The sequence below is a fragment of the Typopeltis vanoorti genome, chromosome 9 (assembly GCF_054136105.1).
Source record: "Typopeltis vanoorti isolate ZY-2024b chromosome 9, IOZ_Tvanoo_1.0, whole genome shotgun sequence".
Classification (NCBI taxonomy): domain Eukaryota; kingdom Metazoa; phylum Arthropoda; class Arachnida; order Uropygi; family Thelyphonidae; genus Typopeltis; species Typopeltis vanoorti.
This window is the reverse complement of record NC_143557.1, coordinates 91722330-91735014: the sequence shown is the minus strand read 5'-3', so window position 1 is coordinate 91735014 and position 12685 is coordinate 91722330. Positions and strand designations below refer to the sequence as shown.

The 12685-nt window shown below is 34.8% G+C and overlaps 1 protein-coding gene across 3 annotated transcripts in view; it reads right to left on the bottom strand.

Moving 5' to 3' along the window:
* LOC150103247 (uncharacterized) overlaps positions 1-12685 on the bottom strand; it is a 444168-nt gene that overhangs the window by 389698 nt on the left and 41785 nt on the right. For all 3 annotated transcript variants that reach the window (XM_090397399.1, XM_090397397.1, XM_090397398.1), the window contains exon 2: positions 2371-2533. In XM_090397399.1, the coding sequence (XP_090253525.1) occupies positions 2371-2496 (126 nt within the window). In that variant the 5' untranslated portion in view covers positions 2497-2533. The remainder of the gene's footprint in view (positions 1-2370; positions 2534-12685) is intronic.

Here is a 12685-nt window from a genome sequence, read left to right as displayed (position 1 = left end):
TTTTTATTTTAATAAAATATTTAAAAGTTATTTTTTTTTAATTTGAGGATAATCATGAGTGTATCAAAGAAATCGAAGACGTATCATTTTCACAAGGAATGGGAAACGGATTTTTTCTTTACAATGATCAATGGAAAGTGTTGTTATTTGATCTGTAATTCATCTGTAGCAATTCCAAAAAAAAGGTAATATTGAGAGACATTTTCGATCGCTACATGCAAAATATGATGAAGATTTTCCCAAAAATTCCAAGTTAATAAAAGAATCATTTCTTGCAGCAGCAGAATCTATATTTTCTGTTTTTAAAAATAAAAATGAAATCATTTCGAATATTAAAGATTTACAACTTTCCAGAACAACGGTTATGAGAAGAGTTGAAATTTAAGTGCTGATCTGAATACTCAGTTAATGTCAGAGTGTGTTGCGTTTTCATTACAATTTGATGAATCAAACGACTTCACTGATACTGCTCAGTAAATGGTATTTATTCGCATGATATTTCAAGATTATTCAAGTAAAGAAGAACTTTTGAAAACTGTACCATTATTGGGAAGGACTAGGGTAGAAGACATTTTTTTGGCATTCGATGAATTTGTGAAACAACACAAACTTCCGCTTTTTAAACTTGTGTCTATTACTACTGATGGTGCTCCTGCAATGATAGGTAATAAATCAGGTTTCATTTCGTTATGTAAAAACGATGACAAATATCCAGATATTTTAACATACCACTGTATTATCCACCAACAAGTACTGTGTAGTAAAAGATAAAACACAAAAGATGTTTTGGATATTACATTTAAAATTGTAAATTTTGTTCGAGGAAAAGCCCTGCAAAGGTGGTTATTTAAATTACAGGCAGATGATGATAGGGAACTTCTGTTGTACAATAACATTCGCTGGCTCAGCAGAAGTAAATTTTTAGAAAGATTTCTTGTATTAATTAATGATATAAAAAATTTTCTTGATGAAAAAAGGAGATATTTATCCACAATTGAGTAATAAAAGATGGTTGTTACACTTATCACTTTTAGTAGATTTCTGTACAAAATTAAGCAATTTAAATTTAGAGCTAAAGGTAGAGATAATTAAATTTCAATTAAATTTTTGACATGTTAAGTTCAATAAAAAGTTTCCAACAACACTTACTTTTATTAAAGAAAAATATAAATGACCACGAATTTAGACATCTCCCATATTTATTAAAATTTTTTGAACAAAATCAAGAAATGCTTTGCTGTGATTTAAAAGAATTCATTCGTGAAATAAAATTAGTTGTAACTGATTAATTAATTAGTAATAACCAAAATGGAATTAGTTGATTTTAATAAACTTGAAATGATTGTATCTTTTATCAATAATCCATTTCAAGAAAACTTGAACATCACAGAAATTTCAAATAAAATTAGTATCTTTGATATGGCTGTTTGATATAAACCAAGCTGAAGTAGAACTTGAGATAATAAACATTCAGAATAGTTTACATTTAAAATCAATAAACAATGAAGTCATTTGGAAGTATACACATGAAAAATTTCCAATATTAACTGATATTGCGCGAAAACTTCTGTCGTGTTTCGGATCGACATACTTGTCGGAATCCGCTTTTTCAAATATGAATGTCATAAAAAATAAATTAAGAAACCAAATTACAAATGATCATTTGGATGACTGTCTGCAATTGGCCACTTCTTCATATCAACCTGACTATGAAAATATTGCAAGGTCCAAACAATGCCAAATTTCACATTAACTTTTTTTTTAATCAACCAGCATTTCCTGTAACTTGCGAGTTTGTAATCAATCTGTTGTTTTTTCTAACTTTGGTTTTCCAAAATAGAGAAATAAATATTTTATTCCAATATATTTGTTTTATTTGTTGTATTAAAATAATTAAAAGTGATAAATAAATTTTTAAATACACAAATAAAGTTTTTAGGGCTGGGAGAGTGGGTCCTTCGAAGTGAGTGAGCGCATTTAACTGCATAGTTGTGCGTAATCAGATATCAGGTTGCAGGAACGTGATCTATATAAGAGAGTAGATCGCCGAATAACTTAGTATAGAAAAGTAGCTCGCATAGTAAAAAAGGCTGAACGCCACTGCTATATAGGATTCATTCAACCCAGATCATGTCAATCAGTGAGCATTACAATACCGATTTGAGTTACAGCGGCTATAATAAGTTGGGTCTGGCAGATCTCTGAATACCCCTCTTTTGCGCAGCATTACATAAAATGAAACATTATTACAATAGCTTCTCTCAGAATCCAAATGTGGATGGATATTTTTGTAAATAGTAGCTGTAATGAGTACCTTCTAATATAAGAATAATAATAAGTTCATCAAAAAGATATAATAAATATATTTACCCTACTAATAGAATAGGAGGATGGAGTATTATGAAAAAAGTTAGCCTCTGAAGGACTATTACAAGACTTCCATTTTGGCAATTTATCTAATCCATTTTTAGAAATACTTCTTTCTTTGCTATTCATTGTTTTGCAACATCATGATATCCACCATGTTAAATGCCTACAAATGTAAATAAATGAAAATACATTTTCAAGATGATTCTTGAGCAATAAAAAAAAAACCATAAAGGAAATTTAAAACATTAAGTCCTTCACAAATTTATAAAATGCAATTCATAACAGCCACATAACTAATTTGCAAATCCTAACCACAGAACACCAATCCTAGAAAATTCATATATATCAACAATTTCATATAGTTTAAGTTTAATGAATATTGCCTGTAATGATACATTTGTTTTTATGATTTTTATATATGCAGTCCATGTGATAACATTAAACAAGAATATTTTTGGCTATGATGCATATTCTCTTTCACCAATGAGCACTTTTAGTAATTTTCCAGAATCTTGTAAATCTATGACATCCAGTTTGTAACAGAGGGATTGGCTACAATATGTTTATATACTTTGGAACATCATGCGGCAATTTGTTTACCAACAGACTTATTTGGAACAACAACACTGACTGAGGAACAATTCAAGTTAACATGAAATAGTGTATGTTTAAATAATTAACATTCATGTTAATTATTTAAGCATATAACCCAAAGAAACCTGATATTTGAATGGATTTCAAAACAGCATCCTTGCTGCCAAAAGCACAAAAACAAGGTGCAGACAACCAAGTAATTACAGAAAGAACTCAGAATTGCAACATAGAAAAATAAAATAAAATAAATAAATAAATAAATTCTGTCTTATCTTCTAAAACTGGATTTAGAGTAGTTCACAAATGTTAGTCATTTTACTCTGAAAACAGCATTTTACATTTTTTAATGGCTTTGCTATAGTATTGCAGGGTTCTTCCATTTTATCCTGTGTGAAGGAGTAACTAACACATGTTCTGTCATTTCACTTTTTTTTTTTTTTTTTTTTTTTGATACTTCAACCTATATCCAATTTTGGCAGTAGCCTTTTCTTGTTTCATCACTTCCCAAACAAGTACCTTGTAATCACTTTCACAAACTGGCAGCGGTGTCAATAGTTCTTTAACAACTACATCTTGTGAAGTTATCACCAAATCCAAAACACTAAAGGCTCAAGCTGCTTCAGTCACATGCTGCTTAAGATATACTTGTTCCTGTATGGTTAAGGAAAATAAGAGGCCTGTTAATGTATTTCTTGACTGGCTGGAGTTTTGTAATCATTGGTGAAAACATGGTTTGGTAAGGCTGAACTGTGTACAGATGTTGACTAGCAACTACCCATGTTTTAATGTCCTTAAAGCAGTATCCATTAAATAACTGGTATAAGTGAGAAACAGAGCACTGATGAGAAAAGTGTTTGGAGTGAGTCTGTAAAAGAGGGGTCATCTATTGCACTGACTACCCTTCTCTAAATACTATCAAGAATTCTTAGGGAGATTTTTGATGCATCATCCCAACCATGAGAACATTATTCTAAAGTGAGATGAAATTAAGATTTATATATAGTGTTAGGAGTTGTATAGTTGGGATGTACTGTCTTGAATGGACACAAGAAATAAGACAGTAATGCACTTTGGTACTGAAGTTCACTAGTACCTTGCATGCTGGTTGTGGAGAATCTTGAAGCATGAATCATCTCAGCACAACAAGCAAACATTGCCAAATGTATAAGAGGAATGCAGGTGCACTAATATCAGCAAAACTAGGAATACATTTGAGGAGAGAGAGGGGGGGGTGAAGGGGTGTCATTAATGTAGAGGAGGAAGATCATGGGTGAGAATTCTATGGCTGATAGCGAAATACAAAAAAGAAAGCTTCCATGATGACATACATGTGAATGATCAGAGAGGAAACTGGTGACCCAACTGCAGAGGGCAGAAAGCAGACCAAAAAATGGTAGCTAGCAAGTAGGCCTGCTATGCCAGATCTGATGAAATGCCAGGGAAATGTCAAGAGCAAACATATTTCTCCAAACCTCTATATGGCTTATTGTCCAAATGTTAAGTCTGACTATATCTGCTGAGTAAGAAGATATGAACCTACTCTTGTTTTGATTTAGATGAGTAGAAAGTCTTTGGAAAGTGTCATATCCTGGCATTTTGATACACTGATCAGTGTTAATGCTGGTCATCCAATCTGATTAACCTGTATATAGAAAGGCTTATGTGTTGTTGGTTATTCAATAGTTCAATACATTAATTATATATATTTTTTATCTTTTGGTGTTTTTTATAGCATGAAGCACTATTATGATTGACTGACAAAATTGGTAGAAATGGATGTACCTCATGCTTAACCTCAGCAGAAAGGACCATTTTGACCATAGTAGCTAGGGCTTCTTGAGCAAGGGATGCAACATATTGGGTTGTTGCAAATGAAATGGCCATTGAATGACTGTCAGGTTTCTACTGGTTGCTGAAGAAAGCAAGCGCTGAGATATATGCAAATTTTTTATGTCATGTGACAGCGTCACACATGGGTGATGCAACTGTAGTATTTGTTTTGTTCAAGCATTAAACATTGAATACTACTGACATCAAGCCAATCATGGAACCCAGTCAATTAAGGTTGCTATACTTTTACGAGTTCAAATTGGGAAATTCTGCAGTGGCTGCAGTAAAAAACATCAATAAAGCATTTGGTGGAGGAACAACTAATGAGAGATCCACTCGCCGTTGGTTTGCAAAATTTCGCTCAGCTGATTTGAGGCTACAAAACGAACCCTGTGGCCATCGTCCTTCCTCTATTGATTCAAATGAATTAAAGGATTTAATCGAATCAGATCCACAATAAACTGTACGAGAAATCGTCCAGACACTAAATGTACACTTCTCAACTGTTTTACAGCACTTGGCAATAATAGGAAAAGTAAGGAAGCTTGACAAGTGGGCGCCTCACGAACTCACTGATGAAAACAAAGCACGCCATTTGGAAGTGTGCTCTTCTCTCTTAAGAAGTAAAGAAGAAAGGTTCTTGCAACGAATTGTGACTGTGGATGAGAAGTGGATATTCCACGACAATTGTACACATTCGTCGCAGTGGTTGGGGGTGAAAGAGGCTCCAGGAAGGACTCCAAAGGCACCTCTGCATCCAATGAAGATGTTTACTGTATGGTGGTCTTCTGCTGGTGTTATTCACTACTCATTCCTTCCACGAGGTGAAACGATAAATGCAGCTCGATATTGTACAGATATGCAGCAAATGCATGACAAATTGTGCCTTAAGCAACCAGCACTTGTGAATAGACATGGAGTCCTATTGCTTCAGGATAATGCCTGACCACATACGGCAGTGTCAACCATACAGCAAATCAACAATTTGGGATACGAAATTGTGCCTCATCCTCCATACTCTCCTGACATTTCCCCAACAGATTACCATTTTTTTTTGGCACTTGAGCCATTTTTTGTCCAAGAAATGCTTTGCCAACGACGCATCAATTTATCGGGCAGTGGAGGACTTCATCACTTCCAGAGACACTGATTTTTACAAATGTGGTATAAATGATCTTGCCACACGTTGGCAACAATGCATTGATGCTGCTGGAGATTGATTAAACAGGTATTCTTCTTCTTTTTCAATCATCCTTAAAATCGGCCATTTCATTTGCAACAACCCAATTCATGGAAGAGACCAAGGATGCACCTTGTCTTGACCTTATTTAGACTTTTCATATGTTATCTTCCTGACAGATCATTAAGCTTTTCTGTTTATGGAAAGCATACTTATATTTCTGCACTCCAAAATACAACACCTTCCACTTATTAATATTAAAACTACAATCCCATTCCTTCATCCAAGCCAAAAGTCAATTCAAATCTTACTAAAGCAAATTAATATCATTTACAAGTTAAACAGCAGGGGCCCAAGAACAGAACCCTGGGGCATGCAAATGGCTACCCTCCTTTTTTGAGATATTGCTGCATCATACAAAACTTGCTGGTATCATTCGGAGAGCCAATTTCAAATCCATCTAACCAATATACTATCTATTCCTATCATCCACAGCTGGTATACCAACTTATTATGTGGTAATCTATCATATAGAAATTCTATCTCCATGTAAAAAATCTAGTTCTTGCATCCCCCTCTTCAATACACTGTTATATAACTTTCATTCTTACAACTTACACTCTTCCCCTCTCGCCTTCTACTCTTTTTATAATCCTCTCTCAATTAATCCAATAAAATCACCTCACACGGAAAATCTACCAAATGGATATCAAAAGCCAAATACCATTATGCCTGAAGAGAAAAGTTTTTAACCAATGTTTTCTTCCTATACTGACATATGGCTGTGAAACATGGACACTAAATGCAAAGGAAATTCAAAAATTAAGAATGACACAAATTAGTATGGAAAGAAGAATGTTTGGTATCACAAAAGGAATACATGGATAAAAAATCAGACCAAAGTCTCTGACATCATAGAAAGAGTGAAACATCTGAAGTGGCAATGGGCTGGGCATATTGCTTGAAGACAAGAATCGATGATGGACAAAAGAAGCATTGAATTGAATTCCACGAGAGGAAAAACGACATTGACGCTGACCTAAATCATGGTGGATTGATGATATCATCAGATTTGCAGAAGTGACATGGGGAAGGAGAGCCACGGAGAGACAGTTTTGGAGTATCTTGGAAAGGTCTTCATCCAGCAATGGATCGACAACAGCTGACAATGGCTGATAAAACATTTGATGATGAATCTATCAAATGCTTTTGCAAAGTCCAAGAATATCACTGTATATGGTTCTCCTTTATCTAAGACACTTGTCACAAAATGAAAGTATGTTGCTAAAACAAGACCTATCCTTTACAAATCCATGCTGACTATCATAAAAAAATACTGTCTTTCAACCCAATATTGTATTCTATTCCTAACTATTTGCTCCAACACCTTGACTATAACTGGTTATACACACTGGTCTATAGTTGGAAACTTCTGTCCTGGAAGAACCATGCTTGTGGAGTGGTACTATTTTGCCTTCTTTCCATTTCTTGGCACCTCACCCACTGTAAGGCTTTCATTAAATACCCAGGTTAAGGACTTAGCTAACTGTTGTGCACATTCCTTAAGAATACATGGTGATATGTTATCCACTCCCACAGCCTTATTAACAACTAACCCATAAAGTGCTCATTCAACAATTCCACTATATCTTTCATAAAGGTCATTCTGCTGACATGACTAGTGTCAACCTGCCATAATTATTGTTTCTCTTGCTTGCCACATAGCAGAAGAATTCTTTGGAATTAACCCTGACCTGACCAGCTAATCTCCTCTTGTACTGCACCTTTTCTTTCTTCACTATGCTCACCACCTTCCTAGCCTGCACTTTATACTCTTCATGGATCCAATTGCCACTATGTACCCCCTCCATAGCAATTTCTTTGGAGGGGGTACATAGCTTGCTCGAGTTCATTGTTTATCCATTTCACTCGTACTCTGTTTACTCGCTTAACCCTTGGTATGCATTATTCAGATATTGCCTTATGAATTTCCATGTACTGTCAACATCTTTTCTGCACAGCTCATCTACCCAACGTATTGATGCTAGCTGACTACAGAGCTTCCCATAATCACCACCTTATACTTCAACCTATATCCAATTTTGGCAGTAGCCTTTTCTTGTTTCATCACTTCCCAAACAAGTACCTTGTAATCACTTTCACAAACTGGCAGCGGTGTCAATAGTTCTTTAACAACTACATCTTGTGAAGTTATCACCAAATCCAAAACACTAAAGGTTCAAGCTGCTTCAGTCACATGCTGCTTAAGATATACTTGTTCCTGTATACTATCTCCTCCTTCCATTCTATATTCAAAATTAAATTATTAAAGTCTCTCATCAGATTATTACCTTCTTTTTACATGCCCAACCAATTTGCCTAAACATTTCACAGTCAGTATTCTCTGCATTCCCTGGCCTATAACAGCATCCTATCAGATATACTAGCTTGGGCATACTGATTCAATCAATGCAAGAAACCAGGCTCTCTTATTTTGAATATGCCTTACATCTGTATACAAGCATAACAATCCCTGTATCTTTGAAGCCATTCTACCAGCACCAACATTCTCTACTCTAGCTGCTATACCACACCTCTCTCTGTCTTCAGTCTGACCACTCCCATTTCCTTGATCCTGACTCCAATTGCCATTCATACCCATCTCAACCTCACCTTTATGTATTCCGTCACCTTGTGATGCTACAACCATATCTTCAATCACGTATACATCTTCTGCCTCTCGTAAGGGTGCCAAACGACCTGTTTGGTACCCTTAGATTATTAGCTACATTAATGTCTTCAATCTGTGTCTTCTCAGCAAACAATAGCCTTTCTAAATGCCCAACACCAAACCCATTCAAATACAATCCATCAACTATAAACCATTTCAACTTTCCTTCGAATTCACTTTACAGATTTACAAACTGAACCCTCTTTGCTTCAGACCACTCAGCGATCTTGCTATTCATTATCCCTGCTTTCTTTCTTAATTCACTATTGTCATATCTGAGCAACAACACTATTAGCCTTTATCTGCCGCAACAACCTCCTCAAGTCTCTATCAACATTCCTTTTTTCACCCACTAACCAGAATTAGTAGTAGTAGTTGTGCCACAACTACTACTACTAATTCTGATGCCTGCTCTTTCCTTTTCTGCAAAAGCATCAGTTATTTGTTTCTTTGCTCCACCAGGAAAGAATTTTTTTGTGTACTTTATTAACCACCTCACCGGCCATTATGGATCAAATACGCATCCTCATATGCTTCGTATCCATCATATATTTCAATGTAATATCAATGGTATTACAATTTTAATATGCACTTCGCATCAATGATAAACTTGACGTGTATAGATATCTTAGCCGGTAGCGTGGTTAATCATGACACCTCTAATGATAGAGTTCCCATCCGATGATATACGATTATCCCCTCTTTCTTCATAACACTAACTTCCTCCTTCTCATTCACATCAGCCGATCTCTCCTTTAGGTGTTTAATCTCATCTTCCAGATGCTTAATTTCACTTTTTATTTTCACTAGCTCTTGCCTAAGCTCTTCTACAATGGTTCTGATCTAGCACCCATTTTGAATCACTCTAACCTATCAATATACTTTTCACATACGTTAATGCTTTCCTTCTTTTCATTCACTCTAACAGTCCACAAATCTTTCACATTTTTCAGTGCATACATGAATTTTTGCAATGCATCCACTGGGAAAAATCCAGGGCAGAACTTGACCTTCATGCCAAAGTTTCCAGTGCCACCAAGTCCACTTCTTTCCAGACACCATTTTCAGAAGAAGTAGGTTTCTTGCCTAATGAGCCCGTGTCATTTGCTCGGATAAGAATCTGCTAATGCATAATAATGCAAAAATGCCAATGGGGAAGCGGGACTTTTGATCAAGGTGGTATGTTAGTAAACAGATGTTCACTAATTTGAATGGTAAATGAATTTAATTAAGCTTGACTGAACATGTTTTTTCTTGGTTAAAGGAAGTGAGGATCCAAAGACAGGCGACCAAGATGGTAACAGGTCTATGGAATGCTTCCTATGAGGATATACTAAAGATGTATAGGCTACAAAAATTACTTAACAGGCAGTAAGAAGATGTTAAAAACATATAAATTACAAAAGAGATTTTTATAGGACTGATGCAGAAGAAATTTGTTAATACATGACAAGAAGAGAGAGAGAACAAGGAGTCATCCCCTGGACACGTACATGTAATTAATGAAGGTGTGAAGACTGGAGTTTTCACTTTGAGAGTGGTGAATGAATTCACTATGTACTTAATGTACTCACTCACTCTGTGAGTGAGTTCAAGAAGAAGTATGCCAATAGGAAACTCCAATGATTAGTCGTCACACACTGTGAGAGTACCTGTGTAATAATAATAGATCCTGAAAGACATAAGAAAATTAAGTTAAGACAAAATTATAGGAAGAAACAATGACTACAGCTGAGAAAGTTGCATGAATTGATTCTGAAAATATAATAGCAAAATTCTTGGGAACAACCAAGTCTGCGATTTCAAAAGCATACCTGAAAATATATAAAGAAATTTGAAAAGTTACTTTGAAAATTGATATTTGTCAAATGGAGTTTGCATTACATTAGATGTTTAAATGCAAACTCCAGTAGACAGACAAATTACATGTGGGCTTCGGTAATAAATGTTATTGTGAAATATACAAAATTGTTGTTTACACCATTTAATTCCAAAGTATTTTTACTTTTCCAGATGTTTAAATTGGTTATAACAAATATAATGATTTTGGGTTCAAGGCTACATTGTGATTGGTCAGTCAATTTAGTGCCTGTGTGAAATTGGTGATTTTTGTCTGTTTTATTTTGTTTTTCTCTTAGAAAATTAGTGCTTTATAGTATAATAGTGTAGATTTTAATGCACAGCAATACCTCGCATAGTCCGGGTGGGTAATCGGTTCCACCGATATCCCGGACTAATCAAGGAACTAAATACATACAAAAAAATGATAATTGGTTCCAAAAAAAAAATATTCTCCCTGTTTTTCAATAAATAAAATGAGATTAATAAATTCAAATGTCTTTATCAAAACTAATTGAACAAAAAATACATGTTTTTCGTAATTCATTTTTTATTCTCTAAAAATTGCAATATCGATATCTGCACATTTTTCTTCTTTGATTTTTTTTTCCTCTTCATACATTTCTTTGTAGCAACGAATTGCTTTGTTTATCGTTTGGCGAATTGTAAGGCTATGTTCAATATTGGGATCAACTTCCATAATATGCTCTGACAAGGTTTCAACCATTTCAATAATTTCTGATAGTTGTTCAGCTGTTAATTCTCGTGCAGGCACTTCAACACAGTCGTCGTTGTCTAAGTTGTCCTACCGCTCTTCATAAGCTCGTTGTTCATCCATGTTAATAAGTTTTCATTATTCGGTTCATTAGTGTTCGATTCAATGCACTCAATTACGTTGACGAAATCTAACTCTTTGAAACCAAGTTGCTGTCCAATTTCCACTATGTTATTAGTGACTTCAGCAAAATGAGTTTCAAAACCAATGAAATCATTTGAGCAATGTGGCATGATATGTTTCCATACTGCTCTCATATTGCTTGACGTTAATTCATGGCATGCTTCACCTATATTTTCGATAACGTTTCTGATGTTGTAGCTCTTCCAAAATTCCGTTAAAGTAGGCGGATTTTCTCCTGTTGTAGCTTTTATGGCTTGCGAAAAAGTGCAGAGCAAATAATAGGCCTTAAATGTCACAATGACACCGTGATCCATTGGTTGGATCACAGACATCGTATTTGGTGGAAGAAAAGTTATTTGTACATTTTCATTTAAATCACAAAGACCAGTCAGATGACCGGGGGGCATTATCTAAGATCAATAAAATCTTAAAATCTAATCCTTTTTCTCTGCAATAATAGTTGATGAACCAATCTTTAAATAAAACTTGTGTGACCCATGCTTTCTTATTGGAACGTCACAACATTGGGAGATTATTTTTTGATACATTTTTAAGAGCTCTGGGATTTTCTGCACGGTACACAAGCATCGGTTTTGATTTGAAATCCCCTGCTGCATTTCCACCATATAACAATATAAGACGGTCTCTTGAAATTTTATATCCAGGGCATGACTTTTCATTGGCTGCAATAAAAGTGCGTGATGGCAACTTTTTCCAGAATAATCCCATTTCATCAACGTTAAATATTTGTTCATCTTTGTAGCCACCTTTTTGTATGATTTCACTCAATTCCTTCAGATATCTTAAAGCAGCCTCTTTATCTGCACTGATAAATTCACCTACAATACGAACATTGCGAATACCGATTCGTTGCTTAAAACGAAAAAACAACCCACAACTTGCGTAAAATTTTCACTAGTTCCCTCACCTTCATTTTCTATATCATCAATAGTCTTCAAATCATTGTAAAGACTTAATGCTTTGGCTTGAATTTCCATTTGACTAAGTGGAATTAGCTTTTGAGTTAAGTCTTCAATCCATATGGATAATAGTCACTCCATATTTACCATTCAAGTGCTTCTGGTTTTAGTCACTATTTTTGATAAATAAGAAACCATAGCCATAACTTGCAATTTGTATTGTTTTTTTTTGATAAGTTTTCGAACTGATGACTCGTCCATTCCTTTTTCACTGCCTATTTTAGCAAAGGATGCACCTCCTTCACGAAGCTTGATTATATTGA